This window comes from Bos taurus, chromosome 7 (assembly GCF_002263795.3).
Source record: "Bos taurus isolate L1 Dominette 01449 registration number 42190680 breed Hereford chromosome 7, ARS-UCD2.0, whole genome shotgun sequence".
Taxonomy (NCBI): Eukaryota; Metazoa; Chordata; class Mammalia; order Artiodactyla; family Bovidae; genus Bos; species Bos taurus.
In genome coordinates, this window is record NC_037334.1 from 96,597,069 (window position 1) to 96,624,653 (window position 27,585).

Below are 27,585 nucleotides of genomic sequence, written 5' to 3' on the forward strand. Positions count from 1 at the left end.
GAATCTGGAAGCTCAAATTTACAAGACTGGACATGACAATGCCAAACCTTCTTGGGTCACGGGATACGTGTTCTGTGGAGACGGAACTGACTCCTGGCTTGCTGTACTTCCAGGATACTATGTACTTTGAAAGAAGAGTTAAAATTTTTCTTTTAGCTTGTTAGAGTGGACTTTGCCAGTGGCCTTTACAACAGTATTTTATCTTCCAGAAGACTTTATCTGATTATTGGTTCCTCTCCCTCTCCCTGTACTTTCTCACAGGATCACCACCCCTGTTGCCTCTGCTTCCCGCTGTCCAGGACAAAAATTTGAGTGTTGGGGAAAAAACTACATAAGCTATGGCTATTAAATGATCAGCTGGATCTTAAAAGAGTTACCTGAATTCCATTTGAGTCTCAGCCACTCTGTATAAATGAAGAGATGTGGTCTTCTGTAACGGGCATGCTGGGGGGTGAGACACACCGGTTTACATGGGCTAATTAGCTACCTTCTTTCTTCTTAGTGTAATGCCACACTTCTGGGTATGAATTGCATGAAATGCTTAAAACTTTGCAACAGTGAGCAATTTAAAATGAAAATCTAGACTATGAAAAGAATTAGTTATTAGATTAAAACAAACCAAGGGAAATGTTTTTGGCTATGAACAAATGACAAAGCTGAGATTAGTTGATGGCAACATGAAGTTCAAGCAAGCCAGTAACTTCACAGCTCCATATATTTCAGATGAAGCTTCCGGTAAAGACTGCATCATTAGTATACTCTCAATTTAATGCAGGCCACACTTATGGATATGCTTACATTAAGATAAAAGCCCATCCATTTCGCACTGTGAACTATAATTTCCATTTCACTTCCTATGCAGTCACTGCCAGAGCACTGCACTTAGCGTGCGTCCTGCTGACACAGAGGAAACATTATTTCTTTCCAAATTTGTTTAAAGAAGGAGGGATAGAAAGGGGAGCTATTTTTCCACAAATTGAAAACTGGAGAACGACCAAGTCAGAGGGAAATATATTCTCTCATCCTCTCAAGGTGCCGCAGCAGACTTGAGCTCTGCTCAAGGAAAAAGAATTACTCCTTCGGTATTACCCTGCTTCCCGTCCACCTCCTCCCATCAAAGAAATTCCACTCAGGGCTTCAGTCTACTGACATGGGTTTTCTTGGGCCTGTGAGAAGATGCAAAGGCTTGTTTCGGAAAGATAAACAACAAAGAAAAACCAACCGCTTTCTAAAAATGGAGGAACTTTGTGAAAGACAGGACTCAAAGCCGGGTCTGGCTATAGGGCTGTCTTTTCTCATATCTCCACTGCACAGGAAGTCAAATCAGTCTGTGGCGCTTAATCACTTGTAGAATTGAAAAGCCCTAAACCAGCCGAGAACACTGCTGCTCCTACCATTTGCCTAGCTGTTAGCATGAATTTTATCTTTTCTCTCACTTCCAACTTTATCCAGTCAATGTGACTTTGGGGAAGTAAGTTTACACCGAAAGTTTTCTTATCTCTAAAACAAGAATAAGACAATAAAGACTAAAACTCTCGTAGGATAGGATTCTATTTCAGATTGTCTTAGTTGGAATACTTAGGCTGACACAGGATTAACACTTTAGATTTTAGTTTTCCTTCAATCCACTGTCTAACTTTGACAAAGTTCCCTTTAGTTCCACCCACTTGTCCTTTTTTTAAAACCAAATAATTGCACTGCTTAAAAATCTATAATCATACATTTTCCTAATACACCAAGTTAAACTTTTTAAAAATATATATACAATGGGTAAACAAGGTGCCTTCTCTACAGGACTATATTCAATATCCTGTGATAAACCATAATGAGAAAGAATATGGAAAAGAAAAAAAAATGGAGTCATTTTGCCATACAGCAATGAACACAACATTGAAAACCAACTATACTTCAATAAATTAAAAAAATTTTTCAAAATCATCTTTAAACTTTTGGCGCACACCACCTTTCTCCACATACAGTGTAACAAGCTTACTACCTTAATTTCTGTCGTCTGAATTTTCTGCATGATTTCCTCTTAGCAAGCTCTTTCAGTCTACCTATTTAACCAAATCCCCCTTGCCCAAGATAGCTCACCAAAACACTCTGGCATTTCACTTTTGTCCTTAGAAATTCCTCAGCACTAGATTCATGATATCAGGCTCTTTAGTATAGTCTACTTTGAGACGTTTAGTCAACAAAAATTTCATTAAAAAAACCTGTGTACCCCTTCCCCGGATGTCACTTTATACCACACCAAACACTTGGAAAACTGGACGTTTTTCTTTTTCCGAATGTAGAACTCTTAGGTAGACACCTCTTCTACCAACAATAGCAGTTACAGTAATCAGGGTGTTTTTTTTTTTTTGATTCATTTAAGTGGTTGAATTTTTTTCTAAAAGGAAGCACACAATACTTGACAAATGTCCTAAACGTATTTATGAGGTATGCTCCTATTTATGAGATTAAACCAACAATGACTTGATTCCATGTTATACAGTTATAATGTCATCATTATAATATTAAGAGAAAAACCTAAGATCGTTAAATACATCAATATTAGTCTTTTGAGTATTGTTTCCCACTCCTGGTTATTATGCAACTGGGCAGCTCGAGACTATCCTGAACCTTACCAATCCCCAGCCTTATACAGTAGAGAAAGATGGTTCCAGTACTTCATAAAGCACGTCAAGGTCAAACTAAGATGGCCCCGTGCTCTCTAGGGAGCCGTTCTGAGGAGGGACGAAGAACAAAGGTGGTGAACCTTAGCCCGCCCAGAGCACTCCATCTGCAGCATGAAACAGACCTACAGCTCAGGGGAATGCTCTCCCTGAGAACCTCAACTCGACCCTCTATCCTGTGGAAGCAGCTGATAAAACCTGTGAAGCAGCAGCTTTACCTCCTGCTTTACCTGGAGTTTTTAAATTAGGCAACTATGTGTTTCGTCAGGAAATTTACTGAGCACTTAACTAAGAGAATGATTATTTTGAGCTACACTAACCTTACAGTTAGTACCTTTTAAGATCTTTATGGTTCTGGAGAAAGCTCAGCCAGCTATCTGTGCGCCAAAGAGCAGACCAATGGCTACCAACACCACAAATTTAGCCCGAGTTACACAATTTGTTATTTTATAGGAAAAGCTTATTTCAAGGGAACACCAAGTAGACAACTTAAGGCTGCAAGCAAAGCATCTGTGCGCCTTGATAAAATCAGCTGAAACACCATGAAAAAAGATTCCTTTGGACTCTCCCTTTTGGTAACTTTAAGTCATTCGAGTAATACATATTTACTCAGCCCTCCATATCCTTAGAGGCAGAAACTGCTGAGAGGGAGTCCACGTGTTTGCATTTTTATGAGGGACTTGAACAAGAGAGGATTTTGATACCCACAGGTGGTCGTGGAACCAATCCCCAGAGGATACTAAAGGATGACTGTTGCTTCGTTTTGTCTTCAGAACAACCCTGACACAGGCACCATTACATGTCTTCATTTACAGATCAAAAAAGTGAGGTTAGAAAGGGTATGGGAGGTACCTGAGGGAAGTGGCAGAACCAGGATTTTTATCTCAAACTCCCAGGTTCAACAAGTGCTTTGAATCACAATACTTTCACTACATTAGTAGTAGTAGACTTAAAATTTTTCTTAGCATTCACTGAATGAATGAGTGAAGTCGCTCAGTTGTGTTTGACTCTTTGTGACCCCATGGACTGTAGCCTACCAGGCTTCTCCGTCCATCGGATTTTCCAGGCAAGGGTACTGGAGTGGGTTGCCATTTCCTTCTCCAGATCTTCCCGACCCAGGGATTGAACCCGGGTTTCCCACATTGTAGGCAGACTTTTTTACCGTCTGAGCCACCAAGGAAGATTCTATTGTTCACTATGGATGCTTTAAAATGTGAGGGTTACATCTTGTCTGATAAGGCAAAGTCTCTAAATTCTAAATAAGGGTCACTTAAAAACATCTTTTAAGAATCATTATTGTGATTGGATCCAGAATTAAATTTGTCTATTTGACTAACGGGAAATCTTAGGCTGTTAAAAATAAGAACTATGTTTATTTGCCTTCTAAGTTCCTCAAATTGTAGATTGTTAGGTAACAGGCACCCAAAAGTAGACTGATCAAATAAATAAAATGAGTAGAGTGAAGTCATATAGTTTCATTCCCAATTTGTTTTTGAAACTTTTTAATATAAGAAAATATATTCCATAATAGTCTGTGGTTCTATTACATTGTCTTCAACTTTGTTATTAAAATGCTCTAAAGTAGATAGATTATAAAAAAAATGAATACCTCCATTTAAAGACATACCTAAAATTCAAAGCTATGTAAATACTTTCAAAATCAGTATAATTATCAAGGGACTTGGATTTGACATTTTCTTGCATCTATATTATTAAAGTGATTTTATCAGAAAGGTTTACTGGGAATGGACAGTAGACCTAGTTTTGCAAAAGTTAAAGGGAATCTGCTGTATTTATCAAGCTTGGGAAATAATCTGCTGTTATATCTCCTGGCCACTGGTAACTACAGATTCAAGTAATTCAAGGTCATCCTGGCTGGTGACTGCGGGGTCACACTGCCATCTAGTGGCCATCTCCACTGCCGATGACATCTCTTCCAGGCCATGTTGATGCTGAAGGGACTGGATTTCCATTAGTTACATGTACCTAAGAACCCATTTTCACATCTCACTGGATAATAAAGTATTTAAGGGAGAAACCATGCCTTATGTATTCTTTTTCTGGGGGAAACAACCCCCAAGGCAGCGAAATATCCACCTGTAACTTTAGTCAGCCCTCCTATACCTGCAGATTCAGCCAACCTCAGACCAAACAGGACTGTAGTATTTACTGGGGGAAAAAAAAAAAAATCCATGTATAAGTGGACCCTTGCAGCTTAAACCCGTGTTGTTCAAGGGTCAACTACATTTGTTAACTTTGATGTGAAATATGTTCTCGACTCACCCAGCTAAGGATATCAGAATTTTTCACTTCTCATCCTTTGTACTCCTCCCTACCCTTAAGTCTACTTCTGCTCAGGCTGCATAAAATCTGGAAACAGTAAAAAATCATAGTGGGACTGTCTCAAGTTTCTGGTCCCATTATCATGTTTCCAATTTAAGAAATGGAAATAGATATTGCTGGCTTATCCTTAATACTAGAGACTAAAAAAAATAGATGGCAGTGAATTCTTCCAGTGGCTAAATGAAACACAACCAAGTCATTAGCAAATTTTCGGAAATATAAACATCATTATAATTATCATTCTGATGCCCAGGTACACTTTAAAGTGCTGGGCATTGTTCCAAGTGCTTTCCATGCGTTCTCATACAGTCCTCAAAACAATACTACAAAGTGGTTATAAACCCAGTTTCAACACTACGAAAACTGAGGCAGAGGAGGAGAAAAAAAGAGGGAGAAAGAAATGAGACTCGCTTAAAAGTTCCCACGGGTAAATGGAAAAGCTGGGATATGAAACCAAGCAATGTACTGGTAAAGAACAAAGGAACAACAAGCACAGTGATATTCAGATTTCAAAAAATACTCAAATATTCCTAACAAAAACAACTCGGAAAAGTGAGTTGCTTTAGCAGAGAATTACTCTCATCTATTTTTCAGAAAACATGTATTGAATGAGCCAAGTTTATCCATGAAAGAACGTTTATTTACCTATTTATATATCTGCCTTGGTCCAAAAAATACTAAAGGTGGCTTAAAAACGGATCATAGTCACTTTTTGCAATACAGTCAAGGTCTTAAATGTATTACTCTCCCCAAAAGCTAGCTGCTTCCAAACTTGATTTAATATTTTGCATGTTTTCTCGCCGTTGCTTGGTGAATGTATTTGCTTCTCCCTTCTGTAACCGTCGTCTCACAGCTGATTTTTGTTGTTTCGTCAACTGACGTTTCACCTTCTGTTTCACCAATTCCTGGAAAGATACTATGAATTAGTATCACTGAAAACTGATCATTTTGATAAGGAGTAAATGGTCAATAAAAGAAAGATTTACATTGCTAATATTTTAAAATTCTGTTAAAAGCGTGAGTTTAAAAAGTTCCAAACACTGACAGTATACCAAATTAACCAGCAATAAAACAAAACACTGAACTGCTACAAAACAGGAGGAATTAAATTCTTAACCGAAATACAGATCACAGCAAAAAGCAGGGTATAGCAGTACAGTAGTGAACAGTCACAATTTTTTGAGTAACAAATCATCATAGTGCCACCTAGTGTCACTAGGAAAACTGGGAAAAACCAAACAACCGGCCAAACAAATCCCCCAAACCCAAACCCAACAAGATGGAAAACAAAACCACCACCAACAAAAAAAACAAAAAATCCCCAAGACAAAAAAACCTGCTGATTCCTTTGCTTTCTAAGTAAAAGGAGGCATGGTTCTGCAGCAGAAAATTATGTTTGAAAGCATTTAGTACTGGTCAAATACACGCAAGAGCGTTTTCATAACTTTAGGTGTAGAAACGACTCGATGGCAGGAGTTACTCATGGAAAAGTCCTCATACAGTTTCTGGGAGAAATTTATGTTTTCACATGATGAATGACCATAAATTCAAATTATTTCTTTATCACTTAAGACACAGGCTGCCAATGCCAAATGACATGCAAGATGAATATTTTTTTCACAGCAACCTTTTTTTCCCCCTCTGGAGTATTCAGCCTGTTATTTAATCATATATAATCTTACATCATCCAACCTCTCCTAAAAAAAGAAGTTGAACGGTGAAAGGATTAAAGCAAGGGGCTCTTCTTACTATGCCTCACTCTGTTAGGCACAAAGAAGCATTTATTAAAAATCTGTCATTAAAAAGTAAAGATTAATGGATGTGAGAGGTAAAAAAGAACTAGGGAAACCAGTCTTCCTAATGCAGTGTTTCTTGGACCGTATGTGTATTAGTGTAAAAATCTGGATGAGTCGAGTTAAATGCAGACTTTGGATTATTTCACATAGTTAGACAGACGGGCTTTAACAAGTTATCCCTCTTTATTTTAGTCTGATGATTCTCAATGGGAAGAAAAGTAAAAGAAGAGAAAGGGAAACAAGAATCAGAATGCAAGTTCCTACAGAGGCTGATACCCTATGAGATACAGTCTCAGGAAAGTCACAGTTTCAGAACCACCTGGTTGGTATTGCAGAAGTTTCATGACTGAAAGTGTTAGGACTGGCTGAAAGTTTAACATCGGAGTGACTTTTCTCTATCTCAGGAAACTAGGCAACTGTCACAGTTCCTCACCCCAAGAGACCAGAAACCTGAATCAGATCAGCATCATAAGCCTGGTGTCCTAACTTATCACCAAGACAACAGAGCAACACATTCAGACTTCTGAAGTCAGTTATTTCCAAATCACAACTCTAACACTTAAATTCTCAATCAGGTGGGAGAATAGGATATAAAGACATATCTAGTAATAAAAAGTCCTCTCCCCACCCACCCAAATAACTACCTAAGATCATTCTGTCCCATAAAAATGTAAGCTCAGTATGAACAGAGATAAAACTAGGAAAGAAAGCACTCAACAGATTGGAGACTGGGAAAACTGTAGAACGTGTACCACGTTTAAACCAGAGTTCAGACAGAGGCCTCCAGGATAGCTCTAAGAAAAATCAATTTGTTTTCTAAATATTCTGCTTGAACTTCCCCTTGGTGCTTTACTTCAGCGAGACCGTAAGATAATCATATCAAACAGCTAAAGAAAATAAGGAGATAATGAACTACTATGCATGCATGTCCTAATTTAGAACAATTTACAACTCTTACAAATTTAACTTTTATGTTAAAAACAAGTGGGAAAAAAAGCCACATTAGTATATTTAAAAAAGAATGATGAAAGGGAAAATAAAATAGTTGACCCTTGAACAGTTAGGCTGTGTTAGGGGCATGGACACACTTTACAGTCAAAAATCTGAGTACAACGTGAAGAACCAGCCGCCTGCGTCAGAGGCGCCTCTGCAACTGCAGAGTCAACCAACTGCAGACCGTGGGGTTCTGCGCGTGCTCAGTTGCTCAGTCGTGTCCAGCTCTGTGACCCTGTGGACTGTAGCCCGCCAGGCTCCTGTCCATGGGGATTCTGCAGGCAAGAACACCAGAGTGGGTTACCACTTATGTCTCCTGCACTGATAGGCAGGTTCTTTACCACTAGCACCCCCTGGGAAGCCCACAGGAGTGACCCAGTAAGCATCCTGGAAATGTTGAATAATAGTTACCGGAGGAATCGTTGAACAGCTTAAAACACTGCCCACAGAAGTAACACTCAGGGTTCTTGTTCTGTGTCGATTAGTATCTTCCATATTTTCTTCATCTCTAATAATAAAATAAAAATTTACCTAGTTAATCCTTAATAGTTAATTATGCTTGATTAATTTATAGAATATTACTATCAATATTCTGAAATAAAGCCATTTCATTAAACTACCCCAAATCTAAAAGTTAAATTTTAGATCTTTTGCTATCTAAGCTGAGGCTGATTCACAAATATGTGAAATTTGTCCAAAAAAAAATCTTACAAGAAAAATAATGTAATGGTAATTTTAATTGTACATTAACAAATAAGTACAGAAGTTTCAAAGTACCACAGAAAATTCATTTTAAGTATGTATACTAAGAGCACACTTACTACATTTTTATTAGACTATACATTAATCAAACATACATTAGATGAATAATTATTTAAAAATACAAACAATTCATACATCTAAAACCTCATCAATTTATTATTTGAAAGTAATCATTTGAATTTTAAGGCAAAACTGCTTAAAACTGAATACATGTGGTAGCATCAAGTCAACGGTAGACAGAGTTATTTGAATTTTAATAATAAAAGTGATATTTGCTTTTATTCTGTGCATGAAAGTGAAAGTCGCTCAGCTGTATCTGACTCTTTGCGACCCCATGGACTATACAGTCCATGGGATTCTCCAGGCCAGAATACTGGAGTGAGTAGCCTTTCCCTTCTCCGGGGGATCTTCCCAACCCAGGGATCAAACCCAGGTCTCCCACATTGCGGGCAGATTTGTACCAGCTGAGCCACGCCCAAGAACACTGGAGTGGGTAGCCTATCCCTTCTCCAGCGGATCTTCTCGATCCAGGAATTGAACTGGGGTCTCCTGCATTGCAGGCGGATTCTTTACCAGCTGAGCTACCAAGGAAGCCCTAAAGGAACGTTGCACCCGAACAGGAACTTGAACCCTGCACCCTCAGATTAAAAGGATGCTCTACTGACTGAGCTATCTGCACATACCGATGCAGAATACAGCTGGCATGCCATTTGAAAAAAGTACTCATTTACCAGAATCAAAGAATAGGTCTCCAGATTAAAGTGAAAATACAATCAACAAAAACCTATACCTGAAAGGCCTGAATTCTTTGCTCAACGATGACAAGGCAATCAGATGAGGACATTCATCTTCATCCTCCTCAGGGCCCACAAGGATTCCACCTTGACCTGTCTCACCATCTTGCCTGGCGTCACGTTCACGTCTGTTCTCCCCGGAAAATTCACTTACAGAACTGTTTTCAACAACCTGCCCTTCTATTTCTTCTAAAGCTTGACTGAATTCAGTCATTTCGAATCTGTGTGCATCAGCACTGTCCTCTGACAAACTCTCTTCCTTTATTTGCTCAAGGTTTTCAAATGACCTGCAACAGCAGTCAACTGATTCAGCTGCACAGTTCCATCCACCTTCATTTTCTGATCTACAATCCCTGGCTCTTTCTGACATCTCTTCGTCAGAAAATGGGAAGTCAGATCTCTCCTCTGTTTCTGTATTTTTATCCTCTGGACCTGCTGGGTGAAGCAGTTCGTCGTCTGCCTGCATCTCCTTCGTGTAGCCGCTGGCAGAAACCTCTACGTCAAGAGAATCCTCCCTCCTAGGAAAAAAGAATGTTACGCATTTAGGAGAGAGAAAAAAATCCACCTGACATGGGCAAGTGTATTTAGTATTCGGATGAATCATGACTCTCAAATGAGTTTAACAGTTTATAGATTTTAAAGGTTTTTCTCTGGCTAAAAGGTAATACTTAAATCACTTAAGTACACAAATATAAAAGACATATGTTACTTGTCATTTAAGAATAAAAGGACTGCGAAGAGCAACAGATATTAGAAAAATTAGAGAAATTTCAGTGCATACTGACTTAATAAATTAACTTTCAGAGGGGGCTAACAATTTTAAGTTAGGTCAATCATCCCAAATCAGAAAACAGCATCTTAATTGAGCATATAAAATGAGAAAATTTGGCTGTGAGAATTATGTTCCATGAATCAATTAAAGATAGTTTCTATAGTGAATAAAGGAAAAACACATTTCTGATAAACACTTGACTATATTCCTTAAAAACGCGTTCTTCACAGAGCATCCACTATTGAATAAGAGTTCTTGAATTTATAAGAAACTATGTTCCTCTTCCAAATTCAGTAAGGTTAATGGACCACAGGGAAGCATAGTTTTTAAGTTTCATTTGTATATTACCAGCAGTGATACTGAACAATGATTATAATGTACCACAGGTCACTATTTGAAAAACTTTTAGATTAAAGCATTAACTTCTAAGTAAATAAATCAGGTATTTTAACAGAATTCTATCATTTTATCCAATACAGTGTACAAACCTGATATCACTAAAGGTTGGGAAAAGCTCACTTTCATAGTTGAAACGTTTCATGAAGAAATCTCTAATGCATTTCACATCTCTGTCAAAATACCTGCAAAAGCAAGAATCATTTTTTTTATACAGACTTTGTTGCTCATCTTTTTCCTTATTAGCCAATGACAACATCTCTGCTATTTGTTATAACACTCTTATCCTTACATGAAAGAGAAAAGGATGTTACTCAAAAGAAAAATAAATCAGTTGTCAGTATCTGAAAAACTAAAACTAAAAGCAGAGGAACTAACAAGGACTATAAGCTGTCAAGGGCACCCAGTTCCTACGGTTAGAATAAACCCAAGGTTCCCCCATACTGTGACAGATACACATACGAAACAAGGAAAAGATACAGGCCTGCAGTTTGGGGACCAATTTCTACTTTTCAGTCTGTCTAGTTATAGTTCCCATCAGCTATGTTCACTAGAACCTCTAGTCAACTGGGAAAGTTGAAGACAAAAACAGACTAGTGACTCAGAAGAAAAAGTTTGGGGACTAATGAATGTTATGGTTATATTATCTTTATTACCCATTAGCTAATATGCAGTAAACATCTACAAGAGATTAATAATGCTATGGCTTATAAATAATAATTCGAAGACACGTTACTCTGGGAGTAGAAGGACCTCTGAGTATCAGGGTGCTTTTTAGGTAACCATAAAATAGCAGGAACAGATTAAATTCTCTAGAAGGTGTCCAGAAAGGGAGAATTGAGAGACAGGATGACATGGAATTGACAGAACAGGAGAAAAAATACTCAACCTTAATTTGATTATGCTCAATTGCATCATGGAATACAAACACATAAAGGAAAATGTTCTGTCATATTTCACAATTGGGCTTGTTTAGATGGTCAAGTAATGTGAGAAATAAGATTACCACAGTATATAAATCGATTCTGCCCTGTGTCAGGATGAGGTTTTACGTGAATTCCTTTCTCTTAACAAAATAAAAGCTAAAAATGATAGGAGGTAGTATCATTATCTGTCTGGTAACTGAGGTTTAGTATAAAGCCACAACTTTCATTAAGGCCATAAAAAATTATTAAATTATGCTGGGTGAAATCCTCTTGGAGGCAACTATGCAACAGAGAGAAAAGCAGAAAAAGGCAGAAAGGATGGTGTCCAGGGCCCTCCCTTCTGTGTCCCTGCTGCTGAACAGGCTTTTGTTTTAAAAGTTGGGGTTTTACCCCAAAGTTTGTTTGGATAGATAGTTCCATCGCTAAGAAAGCTTGACTTTTGCAAGTCTGTCAACTCACAAGAGTAATTCAAATTCTTTTGATGATTTATAAAAGTAAACAGTTTCTTCAGACTTCTAATAAACAATATTATTTTAATGAATAAATTAATTTTAAAACTGGATCAATGTGCATCCCCCCCCCCCCCCCCTTAAAATACTGAGGAGTAAGAAAAGTTCTTAGGTGGAAAGATCCTAGCACTCTGATATCCTTATCAGCCACTTCAAAACAGTTATTAACCCAAATGGCAGTATGACAAGGCTGAGAAGTTAAGAATAAATTAAAAATGACTGCAGCACACATAAACACAGCCACGTCCAGAGTATACCATTCAGCATTGGGATGAGAAGTTGAAACCATCTGTGGAAAATCGATCATGGTAATGTGGTCATCTTCATCCAAAATGAGATTGAATTCATTGAAATCTCCATGAATCAGTCCGTGATTTGCAAGTTTAACAATCAGTTCCATAGCTTCATCATATACTGATGCAGGATCTTCAACATGGTGTATTTGACATCTGAAAGTATGGAAAAGGTTCATTTGTCATCATTCATAATTTTAATTAAAGCAAGCATGGGTGTATTTACATATAAATATTATTTCCATTTCAAGCCTCTCTAGCCTCTCTTCATTCCTATCTGTATATAGACATAATACCTCTTATTTAAAAAAAAAAAAAAAGCTACAACCCACTCCAATCTACATCTTCTTTCCACTATTATACACATTCTTTGTTCCACATTCTTTATAACCAAACTCCTCTAGTTGTGCTTTACCCAATTTTTTCCCTCCCATTCTAATGAACCCATTTCAAACAGGCTTTCATCCATCCTGCTCCAATAAAATAGCTCCTGTCAAAACTACCAATGACTTCCAAATGACTTGCCATATCCAATGGTCAGTTCTTGACTGTCATCATAATCTGGTCTATTAGCTAATCCCTTCCCGGTCTATGAAGCATATCCTTTCACTTGACCCTTGGCCTACTAACTCTTAAGGCTGTCCTCTTTCTGCACTGATCATTCCTTCTTAGTCTTTTTAGCTAGTTTTTCAGCCTTTCCCTGACTTACAAATTTGGGAGCTCCTCAAAGTCTAATCCTAAAACCTACTGTCTTAACCATTCTTGATCTCATTCACAGACTTCAATCTAGACTTTCCCTGAGCTTCTAGGCATCTCTAACTTACCATGTCCCCAAGTGAACCTCTGATTCTGCCCCACTCTCTAACTCCCAACTGTCTTCCTGCAGCCTTTCCCATTTCTATAACTGGCAACTTTATCCCTCTAAGTAATTCACTATTCAGGCCCCAGATCTTTATTTGCCACTTCCTTCTTATCAACATCTAATCTCAAACAAATCATGTAGGCCCTAACTGTAAAACTCATCCAGAATCTGACAATGTTCCCTCACCTTCACATCTACCATTCTGATCTAGACTACCATCATCTCTTTCAAGGATGGTGATAATCTCCTAACTTTTCTTCCTAATCCTGTCCTAGTCTTCCTTTAGTCTATTTTCAATACAGCAGCCAGAGTGATCCCATTACAGTATTAATCACATCATATCCCTTCTCAATTCAAAACTCCTCCAATGGCTAGAGAATTCCCTGGCAGTCAGTGGTTAGTACTGTCATTGCCACCAAAATAATCCTCCAATTGTTTCCTGTCTCAAACAAAATAGTCCCTGTAATATTGTCTCAATGGCAGTCATGTGAGGAAACAGAAGTGTATCAAAGCAACCTTCAAGTTATTCAATGTTGGGCTTCCCTGGTAGTCCTGGTAGATGGTAAAGAATCCACCTGCAATGCAGGAGATCTGGGTTCGATCCCTGTGTCAGGCAGATCCCCTGGAGAAGGGAATGGCAGCCCACTCCAGAATTCTTGCCTGGAGAATTCCACGGACAGAGGAGCCTGGCAAGCTATAGTCCATAGGGCTGCAAAGAGTCCGACATGACTGAGCAACTAACACTTCCTGTCTTTCATATTTAAATATATCCTATCTACCACAATAATCCGCTGCCTCTCCGATCTTATCACTCACAATTTTCTCCCTGACTCACTCGGCTCCAGCCACAGTGGCTCCTCACTGTTCCCTGAACATGAAGGTATGCTCCCATCTCAGGACTTTTGCTCTTTTCTCTGCCTAGAATGTACTTAGATATCTGCATCATTTCTTCTTTCGCTTCTTTCAGGATTCTGCTGAAAAGTCCCTTTACCAATGAGAACTCTTCTGATCATCCCAGCCTTCCACATCCATCTCAGTATTTCTTGTCCCACTTACCCTTACTTTATTTTTATCCATAGCATTCACCACTCTCTGATGTATCATATAATTCCTTGTTCACCTATTTATTGCAAGTTTCCTTTCATCAGAACGTAAGCTCTGTGAGGACAGGGACTTTGTTTATTGGGGTGCCTTGAACAGTGCTTGGCACACACTAGATTGTTAATAAAAATCCACATTGTCAGAATGAAACTGAATTTTCAATTTGCCTTTAAGTCTACTGCTTTTTGTTAATTTCTAACCTCCCCAAAGTCATACTGCATTTAATGAAAAAAACTTATTTAAAAAAAACTGAACCTTACAACTATTTATTAGAACTCACGGTTTTAAGAATAATAAATACTTACAGAGGATAGCCACTTATGAGTTCCATGACCACTGCATGGCGATTATAATCAATTGGCTTTGGAACTGGAAATTTCCTTTCATACAATGCCTAAAATATAGCAAAACAGGTAAAAAGTAATGAAGAGGTCATTAATTTTTAGGGAACAATAAAGTTAAGTGTACCTGTCCAAAACCAGGGGGGAAAAAAAATCATAACCTTCACAAAATTATAGTTAACACATGATTATGTATGGCTTATTCACAGCACAGGATGAGCTGTACATAAAAATAAAATTGGAAATCAGTTTTGCAATTCATTTTGTTTTTAACCAAACATTCATTTATTGAACATTTACCAAATATACATTGTGCTATGGTTACAAAAGTGAGTGTGAAAATGTCTCTGCCTTCAAGAAGTTTAGTCTCTTACGATATGTATGTCCTCTTCTATTTTGTAAGTTTCTGTCATTTACTGGAATGTGCTTAAAGAATTCAAATGGAAATAAATTGTGTTTTAGGAAATACTGTCTTCTGGTGTATCAAGAAATGAAATATTTCAGGACACTGGACATTTTACTTTATAGAGCACTGACTTTTCTCTTCAGACCACAGTATCAATCTATCGTGTGACAAAGAGTCACTGTGGTCACAGACACCGGTAGTGTGAGTCAAATGTTACTACCTACCATTCATAAATTCATTTTTCTCCCTATGCTTCACTTTTCCTATCCTACTGCTTTCAAAGTCGTGTTGTTATTACTTCCTTCAAAATACCTTGGTTTTCTGTATTCTGCCATTTGGAATGCTGCCATTTCTAACAGGGCTTTGTCATTGTTACCCCAACCACATCAACAATGGTTCTAGCTCTGCACACCAAACCTTTCTTCAGTGTACCAGTACCAACTAAGATGCGTGTGTCAATGCTCCATTTTAAAAAAACCTACAACGCTGTAAACATTGATTTCAGTCTGAATAATTTTTCCTAGTTTTCAAAATTCTTTAATCCACTTCATCCAGTCCTAGTTCTCTTCAATACTCTGTCCAATAAACACTCTAGAGTGCGGTCGTACAGCCACCTCAGTGACTGTTACCAATCACCCATGGCTCACGCTCACATCCATGTCTTGGTCCTTCTGGCTTCTTTGGAAAAGTATACTGTCTTGTCTGTTCCTTATAGACAAATCATATGAACTCCCATTCAAGAAACCTCCTTCTACTCTATGTATTCTACTCTACAGAAGTTTCTCTAAACTCAACACGATTTGACATTTAAACTGTTTTTTACTCTATTTTTTAATTGAAGGGTAATTGCTTTACAGAATTTTGTTTTCTCTCAAACATCAAGAATCAGCCGTAGGTACACCCCTGTCCCCTTCCCTCCCTCCAATCTCCCTCGCCATCCCACCCTTCTGGATTGTTACAGAGCTCCTGTTTGAGTTCCTTGAGACACACAGCAAATTCCCACCTGGCTATTTACTTTACATATGGTAATGTAAGTTTCCAAGTTACTCCCTCCATGCGTCTCACCCCCCCTTCCTCCCCTTTCCCTAGTCTATAAGTCTGTTCTCTATGTCTGTTTCTCCATTGCTGCCCTGCAAATAAATTCATCAGCACCATCTTTCTAGAATCCATATATATGCATTAGTATATGACATTTGTATCTCTTTCTGACTTACTTCACTCTGTAATAGGCTCCAGGTGTGTGTTTATGTTACCTTCCTAATTTTAAGACAGACTGTTACTCCTTTGGTATTCACTGTTCACTTCCACCCTCCTTCTCCTATGCTGCAAAATCCTCAACAGACAGGCAGGCACATAGCCAACACTCAGCGTATGCTTAACAGGGTTACTTTTATGAGGCTGTCTACTCTTTCCTATCCTCCTCAGACAGGAACTGAACTACTTCCCACTCCCCAGTGACTGTCTGCTTGGTTGTATATTTTTTATTTTTAAATCCAAATGGTTTTGGATTTGAGCCTTGGCGGCTCACAAGTATATAACAACTTTAACTAATGTCACAGTGGTTTAGCCCTGTGCCATAACCCTTAAGTTAAAGCTCAAGTTTATTTTTATTTGGGAAAAGAGGGAATAAACTTACAAAACATATTTATGTACAACCAGACTCTATTCCTGTATCTTCCTATAAACATACCAAGAAAACATTTAATATAGTTTGGGGGAAATGTGTAACAATTCCTACCAAACTGCTTACTCACATTACTGATGAGTAATGGTTTGTGGTCACAGGACATAAACCATTGGTATAAGACAAAAAACAGAGTATGTATGATATTAGTAGCACTTCTTTATACTGCCTTGAGGATTCTTCCCTCATGATACAGGTCATACAACTCTTAATAATTCAAAAATTTTTTAAAGTTATAACAAATAAATCCTACTGGAGAGAATAATAAAAATGCAGTTACTTTTTAATTTACTAGTGAAGACAATTAACTTGGTTATTTTTAAAGATATTTAATAAATCTATATGAACTTATTTTGAAAGGTTAAAGGTTAAAAACTAAGATTTTTACCATTTCTAATATACATACAAATTCATAAATTAACATTTATTCCATTGTGGGGAAAAAACAGTAGTCAACTATCTGAGACACTAAGGTCTCCAAAGAAGGTAACTATCTGATGTTTTTAACTAGAGACAGACATACATATATACACTGAACAGATATACATTCACACACACACATTTATATCATTAATTATTTTAGGCTACTCTACCTTGTTAACATTGCTGCATAAAAATTGCCTTTATGCATTTATAACAGCTAAAAACACCTTTGCATAGAAGGAAACCACCAGAAAAACAAATAACAGAAATAGTCAAAACAGTTAAAAGTGACTGTAAGGACTGTGACAGGCAGTAGGGAGATATGGAGGCCACGGACTGATGCGTGTCACTACAACCTTTTAACTACACATACTGTTTGGTTAATAATTTAAAATTAATTAAAAGTACCTTCATATAAGCAAATTCTTTCATGGCAGAGAGACGAGATAAATAAAGCCAAGACATGTTATGCCTGTGTTTATGGTAATCACGCTTGTTTTTCAGATTTCGAAAGGAGGTTCTTCCCAGTCTGTGAAGCTTTAATGCAAACTGCTGCCCTTCTTCATTTGCAACGATGTAAATATCTAAAATCAAAATTTTAAAAGGATAATTATTATATTTTTATTCCAGTAAGTTTAATCAATTCTAATTTTCTAACTTTGATTTTAGTTGTACCAAATTTTATCTTTCTTAATAACTCAAAATACTTATTCAGCAAAATATTTTTATTTTATTTTAGTTTAGTTACAATTCAAAGTGATGACATGTATTAATACCTACTACAAAGAAAACAGGGGAGCAAAGTTATTGCTTCCAAAGCAAAAGTTATTGCTTCCAAAGGTATTTAATGCTCAATTCAATTTAGTGGGAATACATCTTAATTGTTCTTTAGTGTCCTACATGTATGAGAACGTTGACGTTCACTCTTGCCATCTTGTTTGACCACATCCAATTTGCCTTGATTCATGGACCTAACATTCCAGGTTCCTATGCAATATTGCTCTTTACAGCACCGGCCTTGCTTCTATCACCAGTCACATCCACAGCTGGGTATGGTTTTTGCTTTGGCTCCATCCATTCATTCTTTCTGGAGTTATTTCTCCACTGATCTCCCGTAGCATATTGGGCACCTGCTGACCTGGGGAGTTCCTCTTACAGTATACTATCATTTTGCCTTTTCATACTGCTCATGGGGTTCTCAAGGCAAGAATACTGAAGTGGTTTGCCATTCCCTTCTCCAGTGGACCACATTCTGACCATGCCATCAAGGTCAACAAGAGTTCGAAATGCAGTACTTGGATGCAATCTCAAAAATGACAGAATGATCTCTGTTCATTTCCAAGGCAAACCATTCAATATCACAGTAATCCAAGTCTATGCCCCAACCAGTAACGCTGAAGAAGCTGAAATTGAACGGTTCTATGAAGACCTACAAGGCCTTTTAGAACTAACACCCAAAAAAGATGTCCTTTTCATTATAGGGGACTGGAATGCAAAAGTAGGAAGTCAAGAAACACCTGGAGTAGCAGGCAAATTTGGCCTTGGAATACGGAATGAAGCAGGGCAAAGACTAATAGAGTTTGGCCAAGAAAATGCACTGGTCATAGCAAACGCCCTCTTCCAACAACACAAGAGAAGGCTCTACACATGGACATCACCAGATGGTCAACACCGAAATCAGATTGATTATATTCTTTGCAGCCAAAGATGGAGAAGCTCTATACAGTCAACAAAAACAAGACCAGGAGCTGACTGTGGCTCAGATCATGAACTCCTTATTACCACATTCAGACTTAAATTGAAGAAAGTAGGGAAAACCACTAGACCATTCAGGTATGACCTAAATCAAATCCCTTATGATTATACAGTGGAAGTGAGAAATAGATTTAAGGGCCTAGATCTGATAGATAGAGTGCCTGATGAACTATGGACTGAGGTTCGTGACATTGTACAGGAGACAGGGATCAAGATCATCCCCATGGCAAAGAAATGCAAAAAAGCAAAATGGCTGTCTGGGGAGGCCTTACAAATAGCTGTGAAAAGAAGAGAAGTGAAAAGCAAAGGAGAAAAGGAAAGATATAAGCATGTGAATGCAGAGTTCCAAAGAATAGCAAGAAGAGATAAGAAAGCCTTTCTCAGCGATCAATGCAAAGAAATAGAGGAAAAAAACAGAATGGGAAAGACTAGAGATCTCTTCAAGAAAATGAGAGATATCAAGGGAACATTTCATGCAAAGATGGGCTCGATAAAGGACAGAAATGGTATGGACCTAATAGAAGCAGAAGATATTAAGAAGAGGTGGTAAGAATATACAGAAGAACTGTATAAAAAAGATCTTCATGACCCAGATAATCACGATAGTGTGATCACTCACCTAGAGCCAGATATCCTGGAATGTGAAGTCAAGTGGACCTTAGAAAGCATGACTACAAACAAAGCTAGTGGAGGTGATGGAATTCCAGTTGAGCTATTTCAAATCCTGAAAGATGATGCTGTGAAAGTGCTGCACTCAGTATGCCAGCAAATTTGGAAAACTCAGCAGTGGCCACAGGACTGGAAAAGGTCAGTTTTCATTCCAATCCCAAAGAAAGGCAATGCCAAAGAATGCTCAAACTACTGCACAGTTGTACTCATCTCACACGCTAGTAAAGTAATGCTCAAAATTCTCCAACCAGGCTTCAGCAATACGTGAACCGTGAACTTCCAGATGTTCAAGCTGGTTTTAGAAAAGGCAGAGGAACCAGAGATCAAATTGCCAACATCCGCTGGATCATCGAAAAAGCAAGAGAGTTCCAGAAAAACGTCTATTTCTGCTTTATTGACTATACTAAAGCCTTTGACTGTGTGGATCACAATAAACTGTGGAAAATTCTGAAAGAGATGGGAATACCAGACCATCTGATCTGCCTCTTGAGAAATCTGTATGCAGGTCAGGAAGCAACAGTTAGAACTGGACATGGAACAACAGACTGGTTCCAAATAGGAAAAGGAGTATGTCAAGGCTGTATATTGTCACCCTGCTTATTTAAGTTATATGCAGAGTACATCATGAGAAACGCTGGACTGGAAGAAGCACAAGCTGGAATCAAGATTGCCGGGAGAAATATCAATAACTTCAGATATTCAGATGACACCACCCTTATGGCAGAAAGTGAGGAGGAACTAAAAAGCCTCTTGATGAAAGTGAAAGAGGAGAAAAGCTGGCTTAAAGCTCAACATTCAGAAAACGAAGATCATGGCATCTGGTCCCATCACTTCATAGGAAATAGATGGGGAAACAGTGGAAACAGGGTCAGACTTTATTTTTTTTGCTCCAAAATCACTGCAGATGGTGACTGCTTCCATGAAATTAAAAGATACTTACTCCTTGGAAGAAAAGTTATGACCAACCTAGGTAGCATATTCAAAAGCAGAGACATTACTTTGCCAACAAAGGTTCGTCTAGTCAAGGCTATGGTTTTTCCTGTGATCATGTATGGATGTGAGAGTTGTTGGACTGTGAAGAAAGCTGAGTATCGAAGAATTGATGCTTTTGAACTGTGGTGTTGGAGAAGACTCTTGAGAGTCCCTTGGACTGCAAGGAGATCCAACCAGTCCACTCTGAAGGAGATCAGCCCTGGGATTTCTTTGGAAGGAATGATGCTAAAGCTGAAACTCCAGTACTTTGGCCACCTTATGCGAAGAGTTGACTCATTGGAAAAGACTCTGATGCTGGTTGGGATTGGGGGCAGGAGGAGAAGGGGACGACACAGGATGAGATGGCTGGATGGCATCACTAACTTGATGGACGTGAGTCTGAGTGAACTCCAGGAGTTGGTGAGGGACAGGGAGGCCTGGCATGCTGTGATTCATGGGGTTGCAAAGAGTCGGACATGACTGAGCGACTGAACTGAACTGTATGAGAAGGGATTAATAACATCTTCCTTTACAACATGGGACTTCCCCAGTGGTCCAGTGGTTAAGACTCTACACTTTGACTGGCTGTGAGCTAGTCCTACATGCTGTGAGGTGAGGCCAAAAAAAAAAAAAAATTAGAAAACCAAAAAACCCTTCCTTTTCAGCAATGTGAAGTTCAATTCTTAAACTGTTTCAGTGAATAAATACTGAGTGTCAGAATATAATCCTAAAGTAATCAGAATGGAGCAGATCTTGTCATAAATATTCTATTACTAACATTTAGAACATGTCCTAATTACTCATGAGACAAACAGCCTCTCTCTCATGTTGGTGAGATTATAAATTGACACAAATTGGAGGAAATTTGGTAATACCAAAATTCTTAATGTACCCAAGTTTAGCTCTAATATTTCTAAGAATGTAATACTTGACAATTATGAGGAAGACATCTATGCTGATATGAAATGTCATGGATGCACTAAATGGAAAAAAATCAAGGTGTAGAATTGTTAAGGACTGCTTGCTTTCACCTATGATTATAAAAGATACATACATCCTCAGAACATTATATACTTGTATTCATACAGAATATTTCTAGGACATATAGGATATTAAATAAACAGTAATAGCTGAAACTTCAGTACTTTGGCCACCTCATGTGAAGAGTTGACTCACTGGAAAAGACTCTGATGCGGGAGGGATTGGGGGAAGGAGGAGAAGGGGACGACAGAGGAGGAGATGGCTGGATGGCATCACTGACTCGATGGACGTGAGTCTGAGTGAACTCCGGGAGTTGGTGATGGACAGGGAGGCCTGGAGTGCTGCGATTCATGGGGTCGCAGAGTCGGACATGACTGAGTGACTGAACTGAACTGAAGTGAACTGAATAGCTTTGGGAAGTAATAACAGGAGATGGAGACCTGGGTTAAGAGTTAAGATTCACTTTTCATTGTACTCTCTTCTGTACTTCATCATTTTGCAAGTAATGAAGTTCTTAAAAAAAAAAAAAAAAAGCCATTTTTTTTGGATTGATAAAACTGGACATAAAAAACATTTAAGAGCAAGTGTATCTCAAAAAAAGTGTTTCATTACAGCATTTTATACACACCTACATACCTTCTCACATTTAGGAATCTAGTATTAACTTGATTGTGTGTGTGCTCAGTCACCTTTGACTCTTTGTAACCCAATGGACTGCAGCCCACCAGGCTCCTCTTTCCACAGAATTTTCCAGGTAAAAATACTGGAGTGGGTTGCCATTTCCTATGAGAGGGTATCTTCCTGGCCCAGGAATTGAACCCGAATCTCTTGCATTGACAGGCAGATTCTTTACTGCTGAGCCACCAGGGAAGTTCATACCACCTGGGAAGCCTTATTAAATATAAATAGTTTGGATAATAATATACTAGACATGCAAACCACATGAAGTAGCCAAAACAACCTCCTTTGAATTAGGTTTTCTAATAGTTCTTTTGCTTCTAATTTTTTTGCTGTCTCAGTTTAAATTAGGTAACTATACAGGATAAACTATGTAGGACAAAAAGCAGTGTATAAGAGAGCATGTCATAAAGAAAACCATCCTCTGTTCTTTATTTTTATCATACATAAAAAACCAATACATAAGTATTTCTTTAATGCTATTTCAGAATTTTTTTCTGTGTTCTACACATACTTAACTTTGCCTTGTTGACCATACTGCTGTTATGAAAAAATGTGGTTTTTAGAACTTCCTTGTAGTATTTTTAAAAGTTATTACCAATGTCCAGTTTTTCAGATATTAAAGTAAGAACAGATAAAGTTTTTGCCAAAGATTTCAGTTAGTATAGGAAAACTAATTCTTGGTGTAACTGAACTTTCAGTGATAGACTTAGGGAAAAACAATTTACCGAACTAAGGGTAATTTCAAAATCCATATTGCTTCCAAACAACTTTTCGATTTACTGTTTAGTTAGAAAAATAGAAAATTAAAAAGATGAATCCTTTTCAAGGGGAAATATAAACTAAAGCAAATAATGCACTCAGTAGTACTATGAGCACTTACCAGATTCTTTGCCGACACCCATCTGGTTTCCAACAGACTCAACCACCTGTCTAGAAGACAGTGTTTTCAAAGCTAGGTAATCGTAGCCTGCGTTTGTCAACCGATAGCCCTGGACAGCTAGACAAAATCAAATGAGAAAGATCATATTTTAGTTATATCGTACCATCAAGTCACCTCATGTCAAGAGAAGAATTTAAACCTGGGAAGTCTTAGCTGGAAAAAGACTGGTTACCTAGTCTTATGAGTTTTGGCATTTCTTGTAATTTTTATTTCTTCTCTAGAGCAGTGTTACTCAAATGGTAATCTACAGACTGACACCAGTCTATAAATGCTTGTTACTAGTCTGTGACAAGTTATACACACTGAAATTAAGTGGTTAAGTTAAAAAAATTTTGTATCAGTTTGTCTCAGTTGTGTCTAACTTTTTGCGACCCCTTGGACTATACAGTCTATGGAATTCTCCAGGCCAGAATACTGGAGCGGGTAGCCTTCCCCTTCTCCAGGGCATCTTCCCCACCCAGGGATCAAACCCAGGTCTCCCACATTGCAGGCAGATTCTGTACCAGCTGAGCCACCAGGGAAGCCCAAGAATACCAGAGTGGGTAGCCTATCCCTTCTCCAGCACATCTTCCCAACCCATGAATTGAACTGGGGTCTCCTGCATTGCAGACAGATACTTTACCTAAACTGAGCTACCAGGGAAGCCCTATACAAACTGAAATTAAGTGTTTCAGTTAAAATATTTTTGTATCAATATTATAAAATTATTTTGTCTTTAAGTGTAACAAGAAGGAATATGCACCTGTATTCTGATCTTTCTAGTACTTATATTATTTTATAAAGCTATGGATCCTTTATAAAGGTAGAAAGGAGAACTCATCCCTCACCATGATGGTTTGAGAGGTAATGCTCTAGAGTCCTTTGGCAGACTGTACTTTCCCAAGACAGTAGCAACAGTATCTCTATCCTACTTGCTCTTCTGCACCTGGAACTTCCTGATCCCTTATCAGGAAGTAGAAGTTATTTCTCTAACTTCTTTGATCTGCGTGGGCCTGGTGATTGCTCTGAGTAGAACATGGTAAAAGTCTGCTGTGTCAGTTCTAGGTCTAGTGCTTTCTTATTTCTTAGCCTGACAACTTCTATCTGCCTTTTGGAATACCTGCTCTGGGGGAAGCCAATTACATGGAAAATCACAAATGGTGCCTCAAATACTTACTTTTGGTTCGCTCCCAAGCTATGAGTTTATGTTTTACTAGTTCTCTTAAGACTTTATTACAACCACCATGTTTAAGGCTAGCTATAGAAGCAACCAAACTGCAGGGAACAATTTCATGGTTCTTCATGCCCATTTCAACCTGAAATTGAAGAAATCAAAATGTAATCATAACCAATATAGAGTTGTTGTCTATCAAAACCTTGTTAAAAACTTAACTTTTTCAAACTTCTCTGACCACGCAGTTCCGGAACCAATTGTGAGACACAATTATTACCTTCCCTAGTCATATTTTATAATAATGAAAGCAGAAAACTCATGAAGATGTTTAGTCAAGGGAAATTCATGAAAAGTGTTGCTTTAAGGACATTAATTTAGCAGGAATATGCAAAGCAGTTTAGGGAAGGCAAAAACTAGAGGTGGTATACTGGAGAACAAAGACAACGGTCTAAGTCAGAGAAGACAGAAGCCAGAATAGGGAAGAGGTGATGGTAGTGAAGGGAAAGAATTAAAGAAATTAGTATGGGAGAGACTGGCACTTGATAGGGAATGGTAAAGTCAATGAAGAGTGAAAGTAAAAGAAGAGGAAGGACAAGTTTCAAGACATTAATAATCATTATTTTAATGAAGTTTGGGAAAGGAGTGAGGAGGTAGATAAAGCTACTTAATTCTATTTGAGCACACTGAGCTTGAGGTGTTGGAAGGTCCTTCATAGAAGATACTTCACATGAAGATGTTTTAAGGAAAACTGGAAAGGGTGACCTGCACTCGGGAATGAAGTAATAACTACAGGAAAAAAACTGTTAATTATTTGATGAAGAGATACAGTCATGAAAGGGTGTGATCATTAAACAAGAATATAATGGGAGAAAAAGGAGGGATTAGAGACAGAACTTGGGTGGGAATTCACACCAAAAGGTTAAGGACAGCCAGTCAAAGTATGATTACTGACATAGGAGGTACCAGAGAAATAAAAGGAGGAAGGTCAAGGAAAGGTGGTCACCTATATCAAGACTGGTAAGTCTCAAGTGAGACTGAAATATTTTAACAAGTAGGCCACTCCTTGCTGAGCTTCAAAAAGAACTTAAGAATTGCAAAAATTAATTTTTGGAAGAGAAATCTGGCATCGTTCTGATGTCCCAACCAAAACTCACACTTTAAACTTAATTCACCTTCCATGTTTTGTACTGTTTCTCTAAAATTCTCTTGACTCCCCTACTTCTGACAGAGGCATTAAGGGATGAGTTAACGCGCTGAGCAAGCAGAGAACAAAGGTATCTTTTGACAGTAGGTATTTAGAGGAAGTCTAGCTGAATTTCAGAATCTATGGGAGGGCAGAAAATTGTCTTCCAAATTTTACAATGAATTTGCATTTCACAGTTTAGTCCTTAAGCAATGCCTATTTAAGCAAAAGATAACAGCTCCTAAATTAAGGTGTTTTATTCTGCAAATGCCTAATCTATGTGTTGATCTTTGTGCTGTAAGACTAAGACTATAAAATTCAGGGGCTCCCCTATACTTAGAATTTATTCCAAATTCTTTACCAAGCCTGTATGGCTCTATATCTATAGCATATTATCTGGCTCCCACCTTCTCCACCTCTTCAGCTTCTTACTTACTGTACTCCAGCCACCCTGGCCTTTCTATTCCTCAAAAATTGTTCCTGCTTCCGGGTCTTCGCACTTAACCACTGCAGTTTCCTCTCCCTTCAATTCTTTGCAAGGACTTTACTCTGCCGGCTCCTTTCTATTGAGCTATTATGCCCGCCCCCCATTCTTTCTTTCACTTAGCAAATACTTATTCAGTACCTACCAAGTGCCAGAAACTTTTAAAAACCAGACAAGATTCTTGCACTCAGGCAGTCTTGTCTGACTGAACAGTTTAAAAACAGTATTCAGCCCCCTTGTCCCCATTATGCTGAGTTTCTATTTTCTTATCCTCTTATCATCTTCATAGCACTTTTTACCTGATATCCCTCTTATTTATTCGTTTACTGGATGACTTGTCTCCTTCTTATCTGTCCTGTACCCTCTGCAATTCCCTAAAACCTTACTAAAAATCCGTTAAGTATGTGTTGATTGAATGAAACTGAAGGAATGTTATGTGACTGAGTTTGTGAGTAGAAAATGCAATTCAGTTCAGTCGCTCAGTCCTGTCCAAATCTTTGCGATCCCGTGCACTGCAGCATGCCAGGCCTCCCTGTCCATCACCAACTCCCGGAGTTTACTCAAACTCATGTCCATAGAGTCGGTGACGCTATCCAACCATCTCAACCTCTGTCCTCCCCTTCTCCTCCTGCCTTCAATCTTTCCCAGCATCAGGGTCTTTTCAAATGAGTCAGTTCTTCACATCAGACGGCCAAAGTACCGGAGCTTCAGCATCAGTCCTTCCAATGAACACCCAGGATTGATCTCCTTTAGAATGGACTGGTTGGATCTCCTTGCAGTTCAAGGGACTCTCAAGAGCCTTCTCCAACACACAGTTCAAAAGCATCAATCTTTCCGCGTTCAGCTTTCTTTATAGTCCAACTTTCACATCCATACGTGACTACTGGAAAAACCGTAGCTTTGACTAGTCGGACCTTTATTGGCAAAGTAATGTCTTTGCCTTTTAATATGCTGTCTCGGTTGGTCATAACTTTTCTTCAGCTACCAATTAATCCTCTTCAAAAGTCTTAAACCCTTCTCTGTCGGAAAAAGAAGCCCGGGGTCAGAGAAACTTCCCAGGCCACAGAGACTGGAATGTGATTCTGGAGAGGGGGAGCAGAAAAGAAGGACAAGAGAGGGCCTTTGCTTCAAGTAGGGGAAAATAAAAGATTATGGACAAAGGCTTTTGAAAAACCCGACTCTCCGATCTTCTTTTCTTCAGTCCCAGTGTCGGCTGCGTTCTGGGGGGGCCTAGGGCCCTGCTCAACTCCCAGCAAACTTGGAGCAAGAGGAAGGGCACGCGCGGCGGAAAAGGGCAGAGAAGGGGGGAAAAACGGGGTACTTCTTACCGCTGTCAAGACCCTGAAGTCATCCCGGCTCATGTAACGCAACTTGGCCACATTCACCTTCCCCATGGCGGACCGGAACTCAGGCAAACCGGGGAGACCAGGAGCGCAGTTAACGCAGGTCTCACGCTTCTCACAGCGGCCGGGCGGCTCGCGCACGCGCAGTTTATCCTACAGGTCCTTGTCACTAAATGGATGTTCCGTTCTCACTGCCTTGGGGCAATGAAACATCTTCTGAGCCTGATGAAGTACACAGTATGGAACAAAGCAGAGTACTTTTTGTAAATTGATTTTGTTATGCAGCTGAATTGGCTGACTCTTTAAGTGTTCTCGAGATGATAGGACTTTTTTTTTTTTTCGTAT

The 27,585-nt window shown here is 38.6% G+C and overlaps 1 protein-coding gene across 1 annotated transcript; it reads right to left on the reverse strand.

The window, feature by feature from the left end:
- Positions 1–5,639: 5,639 nt before the first annotated feature.
- Positions 5,640–27,384, reverse strand: RIOK2 (RIO kinase 2). The gene is made up of 10 exons (NM_001191291.1): positions 27,226–27,384; positions 24,234–24,372; positions 23,018–23,134; positions 17,488–17,663; positions 14,531–14,619; positions 12,227–12,418; positions 10,627–10,719; positions 9,363–9,884; positions 8,222–8,318; positions 5,640–5,926 (listed from the first exon to the last, which is right to left on the reverse strand). Exons 1-10 carry the CDS (start codon positions 27,289–27,291, stop codon positions 5,762–5,764), a joined length of 1,656 nt encoding a protein of 551 aa, NP_001178220.1. The 5' UTR covers positions 27,292–27,384; the 3' UTR covers positions 5,640–5,761.
- Between the last annotated feature and the right edge of the window lie 201 nt (positions 27,385–27,585).